The following is a 24,225-nucleotide window of genomic DNA, read 5'->3' as shown; positions in this document are numbered from 1 at the left end:
GGCCCTGGCATGAAATAGGTCCTGTTTGAGAGGGTGGAGGCTGCCAGGTAGGGCAGCAGGAACCCTGTCTGGGTCTTAGGGGAGGAAACTGTCACTAACTTGCTGCCGGGGTGGGGTGGGGAGCAGGTGGCGTGTCCTCCCTGGGCCTCAGTTCCCTGTGCAGGGAGCAGCACCTCTTTATAGTTTTCTGCACTTGCCCTCTCGTAGACCCTCTGAGATCTTAGGGACCCCCCATCCCTCTCCTTATTCCATAGGCCAACCCTCTCCATCCCCCAGAACAAAAACCACCTCCTCCTGGCCTTTTGAGTTTCCTCCTCAGCTGCCCAGACCTTTGTCCCAGGCCAGAGCAGAGGCATCCCTACCAGGGTGGCCCCTGATGTTCCGTGAGCTTGGACACCCAGGGTGGGGCACAGGAAGGAGGGAAGTGCTCAGGTCAGCGCTTTCCCCCCAGACCTCCTCCCACACCACAGAAGCTGGTCCTTCAGCTCAAAACCTGGCTTTGGTCCCCTCAGTTGCTCTGCAGGGCCCTCTTAGGAGACCCTCCTGATCTGGAAGAAAACCAGCCCCAAACTGTTCATCCAAAGAGATCCTTGCAGAGAGTCCTTTGTGAGGTTCTTGGTGTTGTGAGGTCGAGAGAGGGAGAGGGCCAGAAGGTGGATGTTCTGGGGGCCCCTTTCTTGCCTTCCCCGTGAGTTGGGGAGGAGACCTCTCTGGCAGGGCACACTGCAGACTTGCAAGGTCTGCCTCTGGGAAGACCAGCCCAGGCTGTGAAGACCTGGCCTCCAATTCTTGGTGCTGGAAGCTGGAGGCCTGGGGTAAGGATGGGGGCACAGGGATCCTGTCAGTCCTGATGGGGCTGAGGAACTCCTTTGGTGACAGTTCAAGCTGTCCTCCTATCCCTGGAGGTTGGAATTTGCTGGTGGTTGCCATGGCCGCACCCCCAGGGTGATCAGCTCCTGCATCCCACCTCCCCATCACCCCCTTTGTCCTTGATTTTCCTATCAGAGTCTTTGCCCATTGTGACTGGCCTGCCTCTGAGAGGCTCCTATCGGAGGGTCCCTGAATGAGTAACCCCCGAGGAGATGCTTGCTTTGCTCTTTTCCTCCTGGGCCTTGTCTCTAGTCCCCCTTCTGCCTGGCTACACTGACACCTGTTCTAATAGCCTCAGCACAGGTGGAGGCTATTGGGCTACCTGACACCTGGTTGCTCTTAGGCAAAGCAAGGCCAAATCCCTTCCTGGACGGTGGGAGGGAGGATGGTGGTGTCCTAAGTTTCTCGTGGCTTTTCCTGACCTTTGGTGGGGGAAGAGTGGGCTCTGGGAGCTAGGCCCCCTTCCCAGCTTCCCTCTTCTCTGACCCTGTGTTTCTGCTTACTTTTGCAGCAAGAGTGAACCATGGAGCTACGTGTGGGGAACAAGTACCGCCTGGGCCGGAAGATCGGGAGCGGGTCCTTCGGAGATATCTACCTAGGTGAGTGCTTCTGGCTCCAGCTCAGTGGCTCTGGAGCCCCTGGGACAGCCCTGGGCACTAGGAGGAAAGATGCCAACATTTCATGCTTTGAAGTCAGAACGTGGCTCTGGTGGCATGTTTTGGTCATTTTGTCCCCAGAACCGTCCCAGGTGGGGAGGGAAGCAGCAGGCTGGGGGTGAGGCAGGCCGAGGGGCTCCTCAGTCAGGGCAGGATGGGATCCCGCTTGCTGCAGTCTGGGCAGGGGAGTGTATTTTTAACTCTGGTTTCTAGCTGCAGATGAGCTGGGTCTCCAGCTGGGCGCGAGAAAACTCAAGCTCGGTTAGCACCCCTGTCTCTTGTCTCCTGGGGGAAGGATGCTGGTGGACAGAAGAGGCTTGAGCAAGCTGATTGCTCCCAGCTAGGCCCCCTCCCTGTGGTCCGGCCTCTTGGAATTCAGCCCAGGAAGGCTTCGGAATGACGCAGGCTCCCCCGTAACCTCAGGGCCAACCTCAGGGCTGGGGCGGGGGTCGGTCTTAGCTTTTAGGATCTCTCTCCCTGGATGTGCTTCCTGTTGAAAGTCTGAGTTTGCTCTCTTGTTGTTGATTAAACAAATCACGGACATCTCACCCCGTCCTTGACCCAGGAGAATGCCCCTTTCTCAGCTGCCCTGGGGGTGCGGGGGCACAGTCAGGGGGCGCGGCCCTTCCTTGGCAGTTGTTGGTCTGGAGGGGAGAGATTGTGTTGGTAATCGTGGATTGGAGTTGTTAGAGCAAGGTGGCAGCCCCTGGGGTTTCTCCCCATTCCTGTCCCTGTGCCCTTGGAAGCATCTGTGCCTCTGTTTCCCTCCTGGGAAAAGAACAATAAGTCAGTTCTGTCCTGGGCTGAGGAAACTGACAGGTCAGCGTGCCGTGCTTGTTGCTTCAGAACTCGGGGGCTTTCTCTTACTCAGTGATCTGGGTCCCTACCCTCTTAGGGTATGAAATCTGCTTCTCAGTGAGCTGCCCCTTCCCCATCAGAGGGGAGGGGGACACGTATGCCCACACTCTCTGGACAGTACTCAGGCTGGGCTGGGCCCTGTTTGAATGCTGTCTTCCCTCACAACAGCCTCTAGAGATGGTGCCGAGCTGTCCCTGCTTCACACATTGAGACGGGGGCGGCACAATCAAGTTGGCCACCGAGGCTTCTCTCCAAAACTAGAGAAGACAGGGAATTCCCTGGTGGTCCAGTGGTTAGGACTCCGCACGTACACTGCCAAGGGTGTGGGTTTGATCCCTGATCGGAGAACTAAGATCCCGCAAGCCGCAAGCTGTGTGGCGTGGCCAAAAAAGAAAAGAAAACAAACAAACAAACAAACTAGAAAAGGCGAACTTTCTACCCACAGCCCTCCACGGGAGTGAGAGTGTAGAGGACAAAACGTGGGAGAGAGCCGTCAGACCTGGCTTTGTGCGGTTGGTGAAGGTTGTGTGATGCTGCTGCCTGGCCCACTAAGGACTTTCATGAGGCACAGGTGAAATGGGCGCGTGGGAGAGCATCTTGTAAACTGTGAAGTGCCAGCCAGATGTGCAGGTCATTGTCAGATACCTAGTAGATCACCCTCCTGTAAGCACTGCAGAGCTCAGAACAGAGGGAAGGAACAGTGCAGGCTGGAGCTGTTGGAAAGGTTTGCTCTGTGACTCTGAGCCCCTCTGGGGGGAGGCGGGGAGGCGTTGGGTTGTGTCCACCTTCTCGCCCCGGCGCCCAGCACGTGGGGGCTCAATGAAGGCCTCTCACATGAATGAAAGAGGAAATGGGGGCTGTGACGTGCAGGGGCCTGTGAAGCGGCTTCACTTATGGCAGGAGAGAAGAAGGTGGGGATATGGGGGCAAGTTCAGGTCCCCAGTCGATTTCTCATGTGCTGTGTGACCTGGGATCTGAGCCTCAGCCTCTCTTCTCATCTGTGAAAGGGGGTGCCCATCTCCTTACTGTGTGTGAAATTGGGGTGGCTATAAAGGACCCTCTTATCATGGAGGCTTTGGGCTCAGGACTGAAGCCTGGAGCCACTGGCTTGAGGGCAAAGGGCAGGGAGAGGCAGCTTTTGGCTGGTGCATACCTGCTGCTAGACAACACCCAGCCCCAGGCCTTCTCTTTGCAGAAGGGAAACTGAGGCCCATAGATGGAGGGGCAATCCAAGGTCATTCAGAAAGTCAGTGTCCCTGGTCCCTGTGGTGGGACCTTGCTGGGGGCAGTACTTCCTGTTTATCCAGTAATCATCTAGTTCATTTTTTAAAAAATATATTTATTTTTGGCTGCATTGGGTCTTAGTTGCTGCGCACGGGCTTTCTCTAGTTGCGGTGAGTGGGGGCTACTCCTCGTTGCAGTGAGTGGGCTTCTCATTGCGGTGGCTTCTCTTGTTGCGGAGCATGGGCTCTAGGCGCGCGGGCTTCAGTAGTTGTGGCACGAGGGCTCAGTAGTTGTGGCTCGTGGGCTCTAGAGCGCAGGCTTAGTAGCTGTGGCGCACGGGCTTAGTTGCTCTGCGACATGTGGGATCTTCCCGGACCAGGGTTCGAACCCGTGTCCCTTACATTGGCAGGCGGATTCTTAACCACTGCGCCACCAGAGAAGCCCCCATCTAGTTCATTTTAAAAACTAGGTCCGGGTTTACTCCCCTTTGTACAGGCTTTGGAGTAAATTCTACCAGGGTTTAGGTACTGGCGTTTCTTTTCCTCACTGTATGCCCTTGAGCAAGTGATGACCTCTGCCGGCCTTGGCTTCCCCATCTGTAAAATGGAGTTGCGAGGCCTCCAGGATGGTGAGAAGTAGTGAGGTCACAGCATGCAAAAACTCTGCACATGCTCAGCCCTGCAGTGGTGCTTTTATGTTGTGTCTGTCCCCCAACCCTCAGTCTTGGTTAGGATTTGCTACTGTCAGGAACTGGGTCCTCTTGGGCCTGAGCTGGGGGGTAGGGAGCTGGTTCTCTGCTGACTGTCCAGCCTTCGCTGGCTGCACAGGCCTCGGGGACCCTGGCCTGATGCAGTGTCCTGCCAGCTCCTTCCCGGGCCCCTCTCGCTGGTGTGGGGCTGGTAGTGATTGTAGGGCCTCCCCGGCTGGCCTCACTGGCTCCCTTTGTTCAAAGCTCTGGCCACATCCTTGTCACTGGTGCCAGTGCCAGGGCCTGACTCCAGATGGCCTCTGCAGGTGGGGCTGGGCGCGGCCTGCAGGCCCTGCTTTCCAGGATCCGCTGAAGGCGAGCACATTTGTGGATGTGGCCGCAAGGCCTATACTCCTCTTCCAGCCCCTCCTCCCCCTCCCCTCGGCATCATGCGGGGCCAGCTCTGGTAGGGCCTCACCTTGGCTGCGTGGGGTCCGGAAGTGGCCGAGCCTGTGCCACCCACGCTACCAGCCGCTGGCCATGTGCCTCAGGAGCTCTCTACACCTCTTAGTCTGGTCCTCAGTTGCAGATGGGGGAAGGAGTGGTGCACCCCAGCGGGTGATGGTGTGGGTACTGCCCGCCTGCAGTCCCGCCCGGCCCCCCGGTTGTACCGTCTGTGAGCTCCCGCCTGAGCTTGATCATCCCCCTCCCCGCCTAGAACTTGCCGAGGTCCCAGACCCTCTAGGGCTGGCCAGGTCTGAGCCCTTCTCTACATCCAAGTTTGTTTTCCACACTGGCTCGTCCCCCTACAGGGCTGCTTGTTCTCCGAGGGGCCACCTCTGCCGCCTTTGCCTGGCACTTTTCACTTAATCAAAGTTATCCTTTGTTGTTCCCACGGAAGGTGAGCTGAGCTCCTCCAGGGCAGGGCTGCCTCAGGTGGCCCAGAGCTCGGTATGCGTCTGGTGATTGAATGAATGAGATGCTAGGGAATTGGAGTAGAGAAAAAAGCAGGGGTTCTAGAGACTAAGTTTCAGATCCTGGCTCTGCCCCAGCCAGTTCTGTGTGACCTCAGGCCAGTTACGTATCCTCTCTGAGCCTCAGGTCAGTGGTTGTGAGAAGTGAGGGAGGTCAGAGAGAAGACTGGCAGCTTCCTGGTAGAGTTCAGAGGCAGTGCAGGGGTCTGGTGGTGGTGGGACCCGTAGGCAGCTGTGACAGCTTTCCAGCAGTTGCTTGGGGTCAGAAGCCTTTGCCTGACAGCTTAGGTCCCTGATCAGGAAAGTTGTGTGGCATTTGGTCATTGACCTTTGGTGTCTCCGTTTCCTCATATGATACAAACAGTAGTACTGGCAGGATGGTGTAAGAGCTCGAGGGGACAAAGGGCTTTTCCCCTCCACCTCCCCATTTCGGGAAGGGACGTTCTCCGGGCACCTCTGCTCCCTGAGCAATCTGCTGAGTCATAAGTGCTGAAGGCCCTGCATCATCCAGTGTCTCTTGGTCTCTTCCCCCTGCCTGGGCGGGGCCGCCATCGACTGGACAATTGCAGCAGCCTTCTAATACACCAGTGGGTCTCAACAAGGGGAGGGAGGCCAGATTTTGTCTCACAGGGGACGTTTGGCAAGGTCTGGAGACATTGTTGGTTGTTTCACCTCAGCGTGGGGGTGTGCTGCGGGCAGCGAGTGGGTAGAGTCGGGGATGCTGGTAAACACCCTGCGGTGCACAGGACTGCCCCAGAGCAGGGCGTCAGCAGTGCCCCTGGAGTCTCAGGCTCATGGCCAGGATCGTAGCTCGGCATCTGAGCCCCTTCCCATCTCCCCCTGACTCACCTCTTCCACTGTCTTCTTCAGCCACCTCGAGCTCCAGCTGCACCAGACCACCCAGCGTTCACTGCACCCGCTCCTGTCGGGCCTTTGCACGTGCTGTGACCACAGTCTGGGATGGTCCTGCTCACACAGCAGGAGCCCTTGCAGCCTTTCCTCCCACTGCATGGCCAGTGGACTGCAGTGAGCCCCAGCTCCCCCCCACCCCCACCCCCATCCTCACTGTTGCCTGGAAACGTGTGAGGCTCTCCCCAGTGATGAGCTTTGACGTGTCAAAAGCACTTTACAGTTTGCAAAGCACTTTCTCTCCCATTGCTCACTGGATTTGGGAATCCACTTTTTTTTTTTTTTTTTAAGTTTTAAGTGGTTCAGAAATGAAAACACAAAACCAAAAACCAAAACACAAAAACATGCTAAGTGAAAGAAGCCAGTCACAAAAGATCACATATCCCATGATTCTCTTTATATGAAATATCAGGAGTAGGCACGTCCATAGAGACAGAAAGCGGATTAGTGGTTGCCTAGAGCTGGGGCGTTGGGGGAGATGGGGAGCGACCACTAAGAGATGCAGGTGTTTTGGGGATGGTGAAAGTGTTTTAAAATTGATTGTGGTGTTGGTTACATGACCTTGTGAATATACTGAAAACCACTGAATTGTACACTTTAAAGAAGTAATTGTGTAGAATGTGAATTATGTCTCAACAAAGGTGTTGAAAAAAATGACAAGACGTAACATGGTATCAGAAGTGTCCTTTTCCCCTCCTGTCCTTATCCAACCCTGCCCAGTCTTGACTGGTTTCTCATGTTCCCTTTGAGTGTTTCTTTATGTTGATACAAACAAACACAGATACATATTGTTTCTGCACTTTTTTCTTTAACCACTGAAAGGAGAGCATATAATACATACTGTTCTGTACTTTGCTTTTTCACTTCCTGTATCTTTGAGCTCTTTCCACTTCTGCACCGAGAGAGCTTCCTCTTTTCTTTCTCCATTGTGTTCCGTTTTATGGATGGGCCTTTCTTTATTTAACCAGTCCCCACTGCTGGACATTTGGGTTGTTTCCAAGCTTTTACTGTTGCAAACAGCCTAAGTGGACAGCCTCGTCCAGGCCTTATTTTGCACCGTGCGAGGGTATCGAGTAAAGTCCCCAGAGTGGGAGCTGGAGGGAGCCGAGAGGCCTTGCAACCAGGCTTCCCCGGTTCACACGGCAACCGCTGGGGAGGAGTGACCCCTCCCACCGAGAGCGCAGGCCAGCTTGGGTGGGCGTGGTCTTTTAATATTTATTTATTCATTTATTGTGGCTGCTCTGGGTCTTGGTTGTGGTACTCGGGACCCTTAGTTGCAGCATGCCTGCAGTACCTAGTTCCCCGACCAGGATCGAAACCGGGCCGTCTGCATTGGGAACTCGGAGTCTCACCCGCTAGACAACCAGGGAAGTCCCTGAGTAAGCCATTTTTATACTAATGATTTCTTTCTTTCTCTGTGAAGTGTGTCTGAATCCTTTACCCTATTTCCTATGGAGTCATTGGTCCTTTTCCTGCTGCTTTGTGGGTGCCCATATATTAGTGTGATGTTAGCTCTTTGCTATTGATTAGAGTGTGCACTGTTTCTTACGACTTTGTTTCTGGTGTTTTTGCCGTGGAGAGGGATTCCTTTTTTTGGAGGAGGGAAGGGAGCCTTTTTTTTTTTTTTTTTCCTTTAATGGCTTCTGGATTTTAAGTCAGGATAAAAAGCCTTGCCTACCCCCAAATTAAAAGGCAGTGCTCCTTTCTTCTAACATCTCATTGTTTTACTTTTTTATTAAATGTATAAAACATGTCCATGGTATAAGGCATCCTTCCCAACACCCAGTTGGAGGGGGACATTACCTGTCACCTTGAAGGCCCCTGGTACCCCACCCCACCCCGTCCCGCCCTCTGCTTCCCCCACACAGAGGTAAGCACTATCTTGACATTTTAAGTTATTCTCTTCTGTTAGTTTTATCGCATGTTTATATCCCTAAACTATATATATTTCAGTGTTGTGTGTTTTGAAATTGAGACAATTAGAACTGTGCTTGCATCCTTCTGTCTCTTCCTTCCTCTTTTTTTTCCTTAAATTGAGGTGAAATTCACACAAAAAATTAACCATTTTAAAAGTACACAAGTTAGTGGTATTTAGTACAGCCCCAGTGTTGTGCGACCACCATCCCTACCTAGTTCCAAGACGTTTTCATCACCCAGAAGAAAACCCTGCACCTATTAAGCAGGCCCATCCTATTTCCCCCTGCCCCCAGCCTGTGGCAACCACCAGTCTACTCTTTGTCTCCATGGATTCGTCTGTTCTGGGCATTTCATGTAATGGAATCAGACAGTATTTCTTTGCCCTTCGGTGTGTGACTTATTCACTGAGCGTAGTGTTTTTAAGGTTCACTGATGCCACAGCATGTGTCAGTGCGCCGTTCCTTCTCAGGGACAGGCAGAGTCTGCTATCCATGCCTATTTTTTTTTTTTTGGTACGCGGGCCTCTCACTGTTGTGGCCTCTCCCATTGCGGGGCACAGGCTCCGGATGCGCAGGCTCAGTGGCCATGGCTCACGGGCCCAGCCGCTCCGCGGCATGTGGGATCTTCCCGGACCGGGGCACGAACCTGTGTCCCCTGCATCGGCAGGCGGAGTCTCAACCACTGTGCCACCAGGGAAGCCCTATCCATGCCTATTTTGATGGACGTTCAGGTGTCTCCACCTTCTGGCTCTTGTGAACGGTGCTGCTCCTTGCTGTCTGCACTCAGGGTTCAGATGCTGAGAGCCACCCGCTTAGCCATCGGGTATGCCTTCCACTGTTTGTGGCATCCCCGGGGCGCTTGCACCACCCTGTAGCCATCCTTCTGGTGCTGGACTTTGTGGTCTTTGTTGCTGTGCAGGTCCTTTCGTGTCCTCCCGGTGCTCACGGTTCTGAAGGGCATACACTTGGGAGTGGACTGGCTTGGCCGAGGGTTTGTGTGGGTTCAGCTTTACCAGGTAGAGGCCAGCCTGGTTTCTGAAGTGGCTGAGCCAACTTACACTCCGGTTTTTTCCCCCCGTACTATATTTTGCTCCACTTTGGACTTCCGGTGCGTGCTGTGAGCTGGGCTGTCTTTCCTCAGATGCCAGTTATTCCAAGGACGTTTGTTGCATAGCCCCATCTCGTCCCCTGATTTGAGGTGCTGGCTTTATCCTGCCTGTCCTCCGTTCTTCCAGTCGTTGTGCCCTCCTCCGGACTTTCTCTGTTGTCTGTGTGCTAAGACTACACCGTTTAGTTGTGGCAGCTCAGTCCCGCTTGGCCCCAAGAAGGAACCAGCCTCTCAGCCTAGCCCCCAGCCCTCCAAGTCAGCCCACCCCTTACTGTAGCTGGGGAAACTGAGGCCAGGTGCAGCGGGGATTTGGGTCTTTCTTGAGACAGCCTTGCCCCCCTCCCTTCTCTCCTCCTCATCCCCACACCCCAATGACCTTAGCTGTCTTCAGCTCGGGAGTCCTCAGTAGCTCCCACGCTCCAGGATGAAGTTCCCCTTACTGGTCTGTGAGCGTTTTTCGGCTGTGCCCTGAGCCCCCTCGCATCCAGCCTTCCTGCTGCCCCAGCCTCCGGTTCTCTGAATGGTCCATAGCCCTCACCTCCTTCCCCTGGCATGAGCTGCAGCTCTGGCTCTCCCCTCCCACCCAGGCTGGGTCAGGTGCCTGCTCTGTGTCCCACAGTCCGTCCGCTTCCCTTGGATACAGTGCTGGGCCCTCTGTACAGCCTCCCCCAAGGGGCGCTGAGCTGCTTGGGGGCAGACACTTAGTTGGTCCTGGTCTGGTGCTGCCTGCCCTGCTGAGTGTGACCCCGGTCCCTTGCCCCTGGCAGGTGCCAACATCGCCTCTGGTGAAGAAGTTGCCATCAAGCTTGAGTGTGTGAAAACGAAGCACCCCCAGCTGCACATCGAGAGCAAGTTCTACAAGATGATGCAGGGGGGAGGTGAGGGCTGGAGGGGGCTGGAGGGGGCGGGGCCTGAGGAGCTCTGTGCATGTGCATGCTTGCGCACGCGGGAGGGGCCCTGGGGCTGGGCCGGGTGGGGAGTGACCGACCCTGACAGCCCTGCGTCCCCCTCAGTGGGAATCCCGTCCATCAAGTGGTGCGGAGCCGAGGGAGACTACAATGTGATGGTCATGGAGCTGCTGGGGCCCAGCCTCGAGGACCTCTTCAACTTCTGCTCCCGCAAGTTCAGCCTCAAGACGGTGCTGCTCCTGGCCGACCAGATGGTGAGTCCCCCACCTGCCCACTCGGGCTGGGGACTGGGCTCCCAGCTTCCCTTCCAACCTCCCCTGCCCCGTCGTGCCAGTGGGCACTGGGTACCCAGCTGGAGGATGCTGGAGCAGGAGGCAGTGACAGCGACGTAGGACGGGCCTGGTTCCTGGACCAGGACCACGGGACCTTGACCATCAGCCATGGTTGGGGGGTAGGTAAGGAGGGGGTATTAAAATGCAGGCTCCCAGTTTCCACTCCAGACCTGCTCGGTTGGGCTTCCGGGCAAGGCCTGGGACCCTGCCCTCAGGTGAGTGTAAAGCCTGTTGTCGCACAGACCTGGGTCCTGTCCCCGTGGGGTGACTTTAGGTGAGCTGCTGGGCTTCGGTCTCCTCAGGAGCGTCTTCCCTTTGCTGGGTTGTTGTGCGGTCACCTGGGATGCCACACGGTGCCTGGACCAGAGCAGGAGCCCACGGACAAGCAATGCTTAGGTCCTCAATCCCTTTATAAGTTCAAAGGAGGAAAATTTTAGGAAAAGAAAATTTTAAAAGCATAGAATTCTAGCCCTGGAATGATATGTGGAGATCTTGTTACATAGGGGTCTGTAGCTGTGGCTGCCCTCCAGAACGTCTGCAAACATCCTCCAGTTTTAGGCTAGATGTGTGTGTGCAGAGGAGGGTTGTCAGATTCTCATAGGACAGGAGACTCAAAAAGGGTTTAGGAGATACTCAGAAGCCTGAGGCCCAGGGAGGGGACCAAGCTGCCAGAGGACCTATTGTGTGCCTATATGTTAATTTAAGTTTCTAACACATTGTTTAAAGGAGGACAAGGGCCTGTGTGTCCGCCTTACTTTGGTGTCCTCTGGAAGCCAGGGGACAAATCCTGTCGGTCTGCTCCATCTCTGTCACCCCTGCCAAGTTTAGGGTTCACTGGTCCTCCTGTTCCCCCCAGTCTGGTTGCCAGAACAGCCTTCGCGATGCCTCTTTGGTCCCTTGAGGGCCTCTCATGTCCTCTGTGGTGTAGAGCCAGGCAGGTGAGGCCTGAATGCCTTTCTGGGCTTCATTTCTAGATCTTGCCATTCGCTTTCCTGCCTTGCTCTCTTTCCTTTGTCACAGCGAACTTGATGAACTCTTCCTTCAGAGTTCCTCTCTACTGTCACTTCCTCCAGGAAGCCTTCCGTGACCTGACCCTTGAAATCATCATACATGGTGATTGCAGACTGATCTGGCCCTCCCCCCGGCCCATGGCAGGGACCACGGATGTGTTTTCCATCTGTACGGCCCCAGCCCCTCTGTGGAACGTGTGCTGAACGACTTGCTCTCCCCTCCCCCAGATCAGCCGCATTGAGTACATCCACTCCAAGAACTTCATACACCGGGACGTCAAGCCCGACAACTTCCTCATGGGGCTGGGGAAGAAGGGCAACCTGGTGTACATCATTGACTTCGGCCTGGCCAAGAAGTACCGGGACGCCCGCACCCACCAGCACATCCCCTACCGGGAAAATAAGAACCTGACTGGCACTGCCCGCTACGCCTCCATCAACACCCACCTGGGCATTGGTGAGTGAGCGAGGCCCGGGAGCAGAGTACACCCACAGGCTGCTGGCCAGGACCCTGGCTTTCCTTCTGCAGCCTGGGTTTATTCCCCTGGCTGGCCGCACAGGCAGGTCTTCTCTTTCACAAGAAGAGCTGTGGGGTGCTGAGCACCCGCCCTCTCGTGCCTTACTCATCCCCGCAGCAGCCTTGGTGCGCAAGGCTGTTTCCCCATTTTTTTTTTTTTTTATAAATTTATTTATTTACTTTTGGCTGCCTTGGGTCTTTGTTGCTGTGCGCAGCCCTTCTTTAGTTGCAGCAAGCGAGGGCTACTCTTCATTGTGGTACGCGGGCTTCTCATTGCGGTGGCTTCTCTTGTTGCAGAGCACGGGCTCTAGGCGCGCGGGCTTCAGTAGTTGCGGCACGAGGGCTCAGTAGTTGTGGCGCGCAGGCTCTAGAGCGCAGGCTCAGTAGTTGTGGCGCAAGGGCTTAGTTGCTCTGTGGCATGTGGGATCTTCCCGGACAAGGGCTCGAACCCGTGTACCCTGCATTGGCAGGCGGATTCTTAACCACTGCCCCACCAGGGAAGCCCTGTTTCCTCATTTTTACGTGTGGGGAATGCTGGCTTACCGTGTGACACAGGTCGCTTAAGGTCATACAGCTTAGCAAGTGCCAAAGTCAGAACTGACCCCAGCCCTGTCTGATGCCACTGCTTGAGCCTTATCCGCGGGGTGGGCCAGGCAAGAAGGCCCCGGGGTGCCTACTGCATAGTTGCTGAATGAATGAGAGCCTGAGCTGGAAAAACTAGGCCTAAGTTGTGTTGGAAAAGCTCAGCCTCAGGCCCCTTCTCTGTAGAAGGGGGTGATAACAGTGCCTGTTCGTAGTGGGGCCGCAGCAAGCCAGCATGTGACAAGGTGGGGCTCGTGCTGGGTGCACGGGGGGGGTTGTTCCCCTCAATCAAGGAGCATGTCCTGGAGAAAGGGGTCCTGACTCCCACCAGCCGGGAGCCCAAGTGGACCCTGCCCCTCACCTCGTCCTTGACTCTGCAGAGCAAAGCCGTCGAGATGACCTGGAGAGTCTGGGCTACGTGCTCATGTACTTCAACCTGGGCTCCCTGCCCTGGCAGGGCCTCAAAGCGGCCACCAAGCGCCAGAAGTACGAGCGGATCAGCGAGAAGAAGATGTCGACGCCCATTGAGGTCCTCTGCAAAGGCTACCCCTGTGAGTAGCCCAGTGGGGCAGGTTGTTAGCCTGGGACCCCTGAGGCCCCTTCTGAGGGGCAGACGAGCCTGTCCTGGGCTACCACTGCCTGGCACCAGAACGTCAATCACAGGCTCTGCCACTGTTCAGGCACAGCTGGGAGGCCTGGCTGGTAAATAGCGAGTGTCCCCAGCCCACACTCCGGCCTCACCTCGTAAGGGCTGAATGTCAGGAAGAACTCCAGACCTTCCTCTTCCTGGGAGTCTCCTTCACTACTCTCACGGAACACCTCACTTCTGACACTTCTGGTCACCAAAGGTCTGGGGTTCTTTTCCCCTCAGCAAGCCATTCTCTGACACCAGCCGGGTGTCCTAGAGTTTAACTCAGTTCCGACACTATCTCCCTGGAGGTAGTGTCAGATCCCACAGGGTAAGGGCTCAGTCCCACAAGGCTGTCCCCACCACACTTCAGATGCCGGTCACGAGTCCAGGTTGCCACCTGTGCGTCTGGTTGATGGGCTATAAATAAACCTGAGGTTCCCATGACTCCCTCCTTGGGTTTGATTAATTGGGCTCACAGAAGTCAGGGAAGCACTTACTTGTTTACCAGCTTATTATTAAAGGATGTGGTAAAGGATACAGATGAACAGCCAGTGGAAGAGATAGGTAGGGTGAGGTTTGGGAGGGTCCCGAAAGCAGGAGCTTCTGTGCGTGGAGTTGGGGGGTGTCACCCTCCTGATGTGGATGTGTTCACCAACTGGGAAGCTCTCCAAACCCCATGCTATTGGGATATTTATGGAGGCTTCATCACGTCGGCACGGGTGATCATTAACTCCATCGCCAGCCCCTCTCCCTTCTCTAGAGAAGTGGGTGGGGCTGAGGGCTGGAAATTCCAAGCTTCTGATCATGGATTGGTCTTTCTGCTGACCTGCCCCCATCCGGGAGCCCTAACCCAGAGTCTCCTCCTTAGAGCAAAAGACACTCCTACTGCCCTTACCACTTAGGCAGGTACAAGGGCTTTAGGGGCCCAGGGGCAGGAGCCAATATGTATATTTCCTGTTGTCTCACAAGGGTCCTCTCTTGCCTCTGATTTTCAGAGGAGGAAAGGGAAGTTCTCCTCCTGGGGCTTAGAGTTCCCATCGGGCTCTTGACAGGCTGAAGTTCATGGATTGTTGTAGGGAGGACGGCCTCTTGGACCTTGTCTTGACCCCTCTTAGACCAGCAGTATCTGTGGGGACGGTGGCTGGGTGGGACTCCGCCGGCTGTTGGGGGCCCTGGGGGCACATGGGCCTCATGGTGACACCTTATGTCCCCTCCACCAGCTGAGTTCTCAACATACCTCAACTTCTGCCGTTCGCTGCGGTTCGATGACAAGCCCGACTACTCCTACCTGCGCCAGCTCTTCCGCAACCTCTTCCACCGTCAGGGCTTCTCCTATGATTACGTCTTCGACTGGAACATGCTCAAATTCGTGAGTCACCTGGAGGCCGAGGCGGGCTTGGGGGACTGGACTGGGAAAGCCAACGTGACCCCGTAGCGGGCGGGGCTCCCGGAAGACGGGAGCTATGAGCCGGACAGTGCAGGTGACGTCACCGGGGTCCCGGAGCCCCCGTTCTCCTCCCACTCCAGCGTCATCTGTGCTGACGGCACGTGCTGCTGCGGTCAGCGGGGCCCAGGCGGGGCACCACCTCCCACCACACCCAAAGGGCCTGTTTGGGCCTCGAGTCCATCGTGGGCGCCTGGATGGGTGGGGCCCGGATGGCGCTGGTGGGCCCCCCTGCTGTCTTGATCGTGGCCTACACCATCCTGCTCTTGTTGCTCTGTACCTCCCAGGTGGCGGCCTTCACTGAGGCCCCCTTGGCCTGCCTGGACCCCTTCATTGTGGTTTCCTTCTTCCTGGTCATGGGACCCTGGGTCTTGCTAGGCGCCTCCTCTCTGTCTCTCTCTCTTTCTCTCTCTCTCTCAAGAGTCTTGGGGGTGGGGTGGGGAGAACTGTTGTAGTCAGCTGGGCCTAGAGCCCCGGAATCTGTGAAATCCTATGTCTTGTTTCCCGTCTCTTCTGGAAAAGGGGGCTTCCTCGAGCCAGGCTCAGCCCCGTGACAGCGACGCTATTGCACTGCCCAGGCCCCGCCCCTGTGCCTGTGCCGGGTCCATGTACCCACCCACGTACTGGTAAGGACCCTCCGAGACCTGGCCTCCAAGACATACCGCTCGGTGGGGTGAGCACAAGAGGCTGAGCCCCTGCTGTGCTCTCTCTGTCCCTTCCAGGTGCCTGGCACCCCTGGGCACCCAGGACCCTCCAGATAGGCCCATGGAGGAGCTGCCCCACACACACTCCTGGCCTGTGGTCTGGACCTCAGGGCCCCAGTTCTGACATCCCCAGGTGTGCCTGAGCCCACCGGGGCTAGGCCCAAGGAGACATCCCTTGGCATGGTGGGAGTACAGTGGAGAGGCATGATGGAGAAGGCCCCGCTGCGAGATTCTTGGGGACAAATCGGCTGCCTGATGAACAGAGCCTGAAGGAGGGACGATGCTCACTGCCCTGGAGGGGCCTGGTGGCAGTGGGCCCAGGAGCAGCCTCAGCCAGGCCCTGTCGGTGGCCTCTGCATCGAACCTGAACTCATTAAACGCCGCTGCCGTGTACGGCGTTCCATCGTGGCGTGCCTCTTGGTGGGTGCCCTCGGCCTGCCCCACCAGATGCTCAGGACCGAGGCCTTGTTCTCCAGGACGCTGGGATCGGCACTTGGTCTTGTGCCCCTCCTCCCTCTGGCTCTCATACAGTGGCCTGGTACTGTTCCCTAAGGAGTGGGGCAGAGGTTGGGGGTCCCACAGGCCGAAGGGCACCAGGGGTGAGAGATGGGCAGTGGGGCACCTTTCACCCCAGACCTTCCGGCTGGGAGCACAGCTGAGGGCCCGGGGCCAGCTCTTCTTGCCCCAGGGCACTGCTCAGGGCACTGGGTACCTGCTCATCCATGTAGAAAGTCATTCCTGAGCCTGGTTCTGGGCTGAGTTTGGCCCTTTTCTCGGTATAGCTCCAGGAATGGATTTTGCATCGTCCAGGCCTGTGCCCTCCAACGTGGTAGCCACTGGCTACATGTGGCTAATTTTTAATTAAAATTAATTAAAGCTGAAAACGTACTTCCTCAGTTGCATTTGGCACATTTAAAGTTCTCAGGAGCCACAAGCGGCTGGCTAGTGGCTGCCATACCCAGCAGGGCGGATGTGAACATACCCATCATCACAGAAAGTTCTGTGGGACCTGCTACTCCAGATGGCTCCTCACAGAGCTTCTCATGGGACCATCCAGCCGACAAGATCTTGCCTCAAACCAGGCCGGGAGCACGCTCTCCACCCATTGCTGGCACGCTGACCCCTTCCTGGGATTCCCTTAGAGACAGGCCCTGGACTCAGAAGCTGAGCAAAGGTGCCAACAGCCTTATCCTGCCCCGATCTCTGACTTGAGGGCCATCATACTGGATAATTGGGCACCTTTGACCCGTCACCACTGTAGTGGGGGCAGAAGTATCTGCAGACACGTGATGGAGACCTTCCACCTTTCACCCCGAGGCCGAGCGCCTCCCACGTCACCCCCCTCCCCGCAAGAAACCTTCATCAGCACCTACCAGCAGACTGGACACCATGCTGGACGCCGTGGGCCACAGACTCTTCCATGGGAAGGATCCTGCCCTTGACTGAGAACTTCCCTCCTTGGAGTGGCCGCCTCATATCATTTGGCATCAGGGCCCTGGAATCCCCGGATACCTGGAGCCTGGGGTGCTGCTCTCAGCACACAGAGCCACTGTGTTCCGAGGTCTAACTAGCTGACCAGGTGGAAACTCGACACAGCCAAGGACAGGGGTCCATACGACACTGGTGAACGCTTGTGTGACTTTGACGTTGACCTTTCTGTGTTTTCACATGGGCAAATAAAAAGCCAAGAGACCTCCCTGGTGTGCGTTTCTTGAGGCATCACTTGGGTTGGTTGGAAATGGAGAGAGTAGCTCACCTCAGCCTGCCGCGGGCCTGAGCCTGCCGTTGGCCTGAGCCTCCTGAGGTCACAAAGGGCAGGGGCTCCAGCCCTCCGCTCATCCACGGCCCCTGGGCTGTGCACCTCTGAGTGAATCCCTTGGCTTCACTGAGCCTGAGTTTCTCCCACCAGGGAGTGAGTTCATACCTGCCTTGTGGGGTTGATGTGCCCTCTGGCCATGGGATGGGATGTTTAATGAGTGGCTGCTGCAGCTCGTATCATAGGTTTTGCTGTGCTTCTGGCCAGACGTTCTCTTTGCCAATCTGTAATTGAGTGGGTGGGAACCCGGGGTGAGGAGTGGAGGTCGGGAGATGGTGCCCTGGTGCTTCCATCTTCCAGGCTTGTGGGTGGGAGGGCTGGGAATGTGCATCCCTAGAATGTTCTGCTAAGTCCTCTGGGGGTGCGGAGAGCAGAGCGGGACCGGGTGGCGGAAGCCTGGGTTCACACCCCAGCTCTGCTCTGAGCTGTGTGGCCCCAGGAGGGTCCTGAGGCCTCTCTGGGCCTTGGTTCTTCAGTAGGATTCAGGGATCATTCTGATCCCCAGCTGCTATCTCTCGGAATTGCTTAAAGTCAAAGGGCCACCCCTACCCCATCTCCCAAGGACAGCAGGGCCTTCTCCGCCAGTTCTCTGGGAGAGACAGGGTTGCAGGAGCCCGCACCCCGTGGCCCGTGAGCAGGCCCCCAACTCGGCCTGCAGGTCTCTCCACAAATGCGGCCCCCCTCATGCCAGCCCCCGCCCTTCCCTGTGGACGACCCCAGGACCAATTAGGTGACGCGGCCTGGCGCTGCTCCCATGCTGCACTCCTCTCTGGGCCTTCCTCCTCTCCTCCTGCACTGGGGGTGGCTGTGGCCAGACGGCAGAGCCCCCAGGGGCTCACGCATCCCTTCTGCCACAGCCTGCCTGCTGGGCCTCTTTTTCTTCCATGGGGCATCTAGCCCATTCCTTCTCCAGCTCCTATCCCAAGGCAGGCAGCATCTGTGCGGGTCCCCCGGGCCTCTTGGTTGTGGTCCCCACAGCACCTGCCAGAAGCCATTGCCAGGTCCAGGGGCAGGGGAAGAACAGCCCTTTGAAAAGATTCCCTGGCTAGGCACTGGGAAGCCTGGTTTGAGTCCTGGCCCCACCTTCAGCTAGCCTTGTAACTCTCTCTCTGGGCCTCTGAACACCTGCCCTGCTGTATTTGGAAACCTTGAGGAGCTGGGGCCCCTCTGTACACGGAGGGGACCCAGGTTGGGAGGGCCACGGAGTACCCTTGGTTGTCTTGGGGCATGCGACCTCCCTCTGCCCCTCGGGCCCAGCTTCCTCCTTCCGGGCAGTTGCGTGTCTTTGTTTCTCTGGGCGGTGTGATCATGGGTCATTTCCAGGTCTCTTGGGCTTCCTGCTTTGTGGGGAGGAGGTCGGACCAGAGGGTTTCTGAGACGCCACTTCCCCAAGACGCCCACCTGGCCTGCCTCCCCCTGCTCTGACCCCGAGGGAGTGCCAGATCCCGGAGCACACTGACCTCGCAGGGCTGACCAGGTCTCATGTCACACCCACAGGGTGCAGCCCGGAACCCCGAGGACGTGGACCGGGAGCGGCGAGAGCACGAGCGCGAGGAGAGGATGGGGCAGCTCCGGGGGTCCGCCACCCGCGCCCTGCCCCCTGGCCCACCCACTGGGGCCACCGCCAGTCGGCTCCGCAGTGCGGCCGAGCCTGTGGCTTCCACCCCTGCCTCCCGCATCCAGCAAGCTGGTGAGCAGACACCTTGGGCAGCGCGGGGCCCGGCGGGGGGTGGGGGCGCGGGGTGGCCAGGCCCCAGGTGCTGAGGGCAGCTTCCCCCCGCTTCGCTCTCCAGGCAATACTTCTCCCAGAGCGATCTCACGGGTCGACAGAGAGAGGAAGGTGAGCATGAGGCTACACAGGGGCGCCCCCGCCAACGTCTCGTCCTCCGACCTCACTGGGCGGCAAGAGGTCTCCCGGATTTCAGCCTCACAGGTGAGCTGCCCTCACGCCAGCCCTTCTGTGCCTCACAGCCGAGCCAGGAGAGGTAACCGCCCCAGCAGGCAGTAGAGCTGGAACCCAGCCCTCTGCCAGGGGCCCAGCCTGCGTGGGCGGCGGGGCGCTCACAGAGGAGGGGCTCGTGGTCCCTGCCATCAGCGAGCCCCCGCCGTCCCGGTCCGCACAGCATGGAGGGATGGGTGGACCCTGTCGGCTGGCCCCACTTAGGGACCATGTTTGGGCTAGGGAAGTTGGGAAGGGGGAATCCGGGGTTGCCCAGGGAAGGGGTCCGGCAGAGGTGGGCAGGAGACCTGCTCTGGGCCTCCTGCCTATGGTGGAGGAGTCTCAGCAGGACAGGCCACAGGCTGGGAGTCCAGCGGCTCCATTCACATGTGGCCTTGAGCAGCTGCTTTGTCGCTGGGGGCAGGGTTCTTGTCTTACAAAACAGAGACATCCCGGGTCCTTGAGATCACGTACCCCTGCCCTTGGCTTGAGGGGCTTGGGTTGGGGGTGGGGCTCCACGGTGGGGAGAGACTTGCCGAAGTGCGGTGGCCAGCAGCTCACCCCTCCCACCTTTCTGCCTCCCTTCCCAAAGACAAGCGTGCCATTTGACCACCTCGGGAAGTGAGGAGCCACCATCGGACCAGTATTTGCTTAGGTGAGCCGACGTCTGCTGCAGACGTAGCCCCATCAGGTCTGGAAACACCCACGGCCCCCTGGAGGAGCCCAGTGTGTGCGCTGAGAGGGCCCGGCCCACGCCAGCTAACTTCTGCTGGAAAACTCCCTCTTGCGTGGGGCAGTCCTCCATCCCCGCTTTGCCTTAACTATTCTGGAAGGTTGGTAGCAGGGACTGAGTCCGGGGCCCCACACCCCGACCTTCCCCAGGGCTCTAGCCTTGTCCCAGCCTCTGGGCCGTTAAACGCTTCATTCATGCAGAGCACGGAAGACAGGGCCCTGTACTTAGGAGTTTATCTGCTGTCAAAGAAGGCCCTTGGTGGCTCCGCAAGCCCAGGAGAGGCCCTCTGGCTAGTGTGAGCCTCCATGGAGCTTGTGGCTGCCCGAGGCCTTGAGGTGGGATGTCGCAGCTCTGCATTCGGGCCCCGCTTGGGAACCCGCTTGGGGCTCCTTTGGCGGTACGTAGGGGGATGTCGGATCTCCCTGGGGAATATGTACATGGCTGGCAGCGGCTTACATTTCACAGGCTTGACCTCGCACCAGGACATCTTGAGTACGATCTGCTTTTTGGAAATGTATTCCACAGGTAGCTCTGGGGCATAAATCGGAGTTTACCTTCGTCAGACCTCAGGCCCAGGAACCAGTCCATCCGTGGCAGGGTGGGGCAGATGTGTGGCTGGGGGTTGGCTGCTCACCAAAAAGAGGGAGAGAGGTTCTGTGTCTTTTCTGTGAAAATGGAGCACCTACTTTGTGCCCCAGAGAGGGACCAGCTCAAAGCCTCTGGGGCAGGAAGACAGGAGCTGAAGGCCGCTGGCAGATGGGTAGCCAGAGGCAGATGTGCACCTGATCTGTCTTCTCTCTCCCCCTTTCTAGTGTCTTCACTGTATTTTCTTTTAAAAAAACAACAAAAAGATGGGGAAAAAAAAACCACTCGAACAAAAAGAAAAAAAACCCAGCACAAAACCAACGATGGATTCTATTTCGAGTCTTTTTTTTTTTCTTTTTTTGCCAATGGCAAGAAGATGGGATGCCCTCGGCATAGAGGATCCTCGTCCTTTCACACTTCCCGCTGCCCACAGCCTTCAGGCTGCCAAACGCTCCCAGACATCAGGCTCCACTTGGCGGATGCCACGGCCCTGCCACGGCCGCCGCCTGACGTGGCTGGGAGGGGGGCACTTCTGCACTGGAGCTGCAGCAGGTCCTCACGGGCCCTCAGGAGGTGGCCTGAGGAGCTGGGGGAATGGATTGGTTGGTCAGAGGCAGGTCCCACTGGGTGTCCATGAGCCTTGGGACCACGGGAGACGTGCGCAGCCCCACCCCCCTGAGATGACGGCCGCCGACTTTCTGTGTTGGGCTTTTGCCAGTGCCCCCCTCAGCGTTCGGGTCCCTTCTTTGCCCGTCCACAGAGACCTTGAGGAGGGGGTAGTGAGGCAGGGGGGCCAGGAGTCCTTGCGGGCGTGTGTGTATGTATCTGACCTGTATCTCCCAGGACAGCAGGTGTGCCGCCCACCTGCCAGGCCGACTTTGTGTTCTCATGCCCCTGACAAGGACATGGGGGTGAGCGGTGACCTCCATGTCCCTCAAGGAGGGCACAGAGGGTCTTTGACACCACTGACCCCTGAGACTGTCATAAGCCTGTGGTCCCCCTTTTCTGGTCTTAGGGCAGAATCTGTGGACACTGCTTCCAGAAGGCATCTGGCTCCTGGGTTATAAATTAATTCCCTGGTCCTGACACTCACCTGGGGTCAGGCCTGGGCACTGGATTTATCCATCCTGCCTAGTTAACACTCGTTTTTACTTTATTTTTGTTTGTTTTTTTCCATGTGTGTATTTCCTAATTTATTTACCTCTGTTTCCCCTTTATTTTCTTTTTCTTTTTTTTTAATTAAAGAGCAAAGCTTTTTATTACTTTGTAATTTAAAAAACAAAAAAAATACTGATGAACTTTGGGGGGAATTTTGTACTTTTTTCCTGTGTAAATATTGGACTTTTTTGAGCTTTATTGTGGTTGTTAATTTGAAGTAATAAAGTAGAAAAGGATAAAGTGACATGGGCAGCCCTTGGTCCACCCACCTCTTTGCTCTAGGGGCTTCTGTCCAGCAGACCTGGGAGCCGGGGATGGCTGAGGACACTCGGAGAGTACTTGGTACCTCCCTGGGACTGTTTTAACCCTGTGCTTCAAAGACCACACACAAACCACCTGGGGACCTCGTTTAAAAAAAGCAGCTTCTGACTCAGGAGGGCTGGAGTGGGGCCTGAGAGTCCGCATCCGAACAAGTTCCAGCTCATGTCCACAGCCCAGGACCACACTGAATAGGAAAGTTCAAAACGCTCTTCACGTTGTCTTATCCACAATTCTGAGTTATCTTAGCCATTAATTCTGAGTTAGGTGTTAATCTCCCTGCCTTCAGATGAAGAAACAGTGTGAACGTAAAATAACTTGCCCAGGACCACAGCTCTCCTGGGTCCAATGGCACCTGTGCCACAGATGAGCCTGGGCAGTTCCTTCGGCCAAGCTTTGATAAAGGAACAGCCCTCAGCCTTGGCTGCCTTTGTCTGGCCAGCTTATACAAGAATTTGTCTAGCAGTCCATGTTTATCCAGCACACGTTACTTTCCTGCTTCTCATTCATTAACCCAAAAGCCACTGTTGCCACGATCTCCACTCACAGGCAACAGCTCAGCCTGGGGAGGAGGTGGAGGGCTCTGAGAGACCGCTTGTAAGTCCTGGGCATCGCTCAAAACCCTCATAATTCAGGTCCCTTCCAGTGCTGGCATTCGAAGACCCTATGACCCCACAGCCTGGCTCAGGCCTGATAAAGGGTCTCCTTCTGGCCCTCCTTGTGAGGCTGAGGCAAAGGTGGGTCCTTCTTCTTAACCACCAGGAGATGCCAGAGCTCCCTGCATTGTAGGCAGTGAACCACAGGGAGACCTGCCTTGGAGCAGGGTGACAGTATAGTTGGTGATTCCTAGCCCCTCCCATCTGACATCAAACAGTGTGATGTTACCAACTGTGGGCCCTAAGGGGAAATACAAGGAGTTAACCTTTTTTTTAAAAAAAATTTTAATTTATATATCTTTTGCAGTGAAAATCTTAGATCCTATTAATACTAATGTGCTTATTTGCTGTATCCTATAATATACGTAAGTTTCAAAATTACAATTTTAATGTTACTACTAAAAGTATTCCTATGGATGGGAATTCCCTGGCTGTCCAGTGGTTAGGACTCCAAGCTCTCACTGCCGAGGGCCCAGGTTCAGTCCCTGGTCAGGGAACTAAGATCCCACAAGCCTTGTGGCCAAAAACAAACAACAAAAAAAAGTATACCTATGGAGTAAAAAGTTTTTTACAGGTTTTTTTTTCCCCCTTAGAATGTATCTAAGGAAACTGTCAGAGTATAGTGCCCAGAAGTAACTTGAAATTACTCTTTTCTCTGTGCTCTGTGTGGTTATTTTATTAATTTAAATAATGAATGGGTGGGGCTTCCCTGGTGGCACAGTGGTTAAGAATCCGCCTGCCAAGGCAGGGGACACGGGTTTGAGCCCTGATCCGGGAAGTTCCCACGTGCCGTAGAGCAGCTAAGCCCGTGCACCACAACTACTGAGCCTGCCTGCTGCAACTACTGAAGCCCACGTGCCTAGAGGCCGTGCTCCGCAACAAGAGAAGCCACTGCAATGAGAAGCCCGCGCACCGCAACGAAGAGTAGCCCCACTCGCCGCAACTAAAGAAAGTCTGCACACAGCAACAAAGACCCAACGCAGCCAAAAATAAACAGATAAATAAATAAATAATTAAGAAGAAAAAAAATAATGAGTGGGCTTCCCTGGTGGCGCAGTCGTTAAGAATCCGCCTGCCAATGCAGGGGACGCGGGTTTGAGCCCTGGTCTGGGAAGATCCCACATGCCGTGGAGCAACTATGCCCGTGCGCCACAACTTCTGAGCCCATGTGCCTTGAGCCTGTGCTCTGCAGCAAGAGAATCCACCGCGATGAGAAGCCCACGCACTGCAACGAAGAGTAGCCCCCGTTCGCCGCAACTAGAGAAAGCCCGGGTGCCACAACTAGGAAGACCCAATGCAGCCAAAAAAAAAAAAATATATATATATATATATAAATAATGAGTTAGTGTGTCCCTCCCCTTTTGGTTTAATTCTGTTTTTTTGGAGGTATTACATATATGAACGTCAAGCTATATAAAAGTCAAGTAACAATTAGAATCACTCCCATCCCTGCCCCCTCCACTGTGTTCCTACCCACGATCCTCATTGGTTTCTGGTTTGTCCTTCCTGTGTTTCTTATTCAGGGAGCTAATGTATAAGAAAGGGGGTGGTGGCTGACAGCCTCTGAGGAAATGATATTTAAGCTGAGGCCAGAGGAGTGACCAGGATGCGTCAACCATGCAAACAATTTATTTTTATCGAGTATGCCAAACAATTGCCCAGAAGTTTTGCCCAGACTGGAGGGGGCAA

At 56.0% G+C, this 24,225-nt stretch overlaps 1 protein-coding gene across 6 annotated transcripts; it reads left to right on the top strand.

Annotated features, from left to right (window-relative positions):
• The first annotated feature begins 1,393 nt into the window (after nucleotides 1-1,393).
• CSNK1E (casein kinase 1 epsilon) lies at nucleotides 1,394-23,188 on the top strand. Of its 6 annotated transcripts, none has more exons than XM_024761637.1 (10): nucleotides 1,394-1,469; nucleotides 9,971-10,081; nucleotides 10,217-10,365; nucleotides 11,682-11,910; nucleotides 12,933-13,103; nucleotides 14,404-14,552; nucleotides 18,645-18,837; nucleotides 18,941-19,080; nucleotides 19,679-19,741; nucleotides 20,632-23,188. In XM_024761637.1, exons 1-9 carry the CDS (start codon nucleotides 1,394-1,396, stop codon nucleotides 19,709-19,711), a joined length of 1,251 nt encoding a protein of 416 aa, XP_024617405.1. In that variant the 3' UTR covers nucleotides 19,712-19,741; nucleotides 20,632-23,188. The 6 variants fall into 6 exon arrangements, with proteins under 6 accessions (XP_024617405.1, XP_024617406.1, XP_024617404.1 ...); XM_024761638.1 differs by having other exon boundaries at nucleotides 20,285-23,188; XM_024761636.1 differs by having other exon boundaries at nucleotides 19,679-23,188.
• Nucleotides 23,189-24,225: the final 1,037 nt, after the last annotated feature.

This window comes from Neophocaena asiaeorientalis, unplaced genomic scaffold, assembly GCF_003031525.2.
Source record: "Neophocaena asiaeorientalis asiaeorientalis breed wild unplaced genomic scaffold, Neophocaena_asiaeorientalis_V1.1 scaffold473, whole genome shotgun sequence".
Taxonomy (NCBI): domain Eukaryota; kingdom Metazoa; phylum Chordata; class Mammalia; order Artiodactyla; family Phocoenidae; genus Neophocaena; species Neophocaena asiaeorientalis.
The sequence above is the reverse complement of the archived record's forward strand: the minus strand, read 5'-3'. Positions and strand labels throughout refer to the sequence as shown.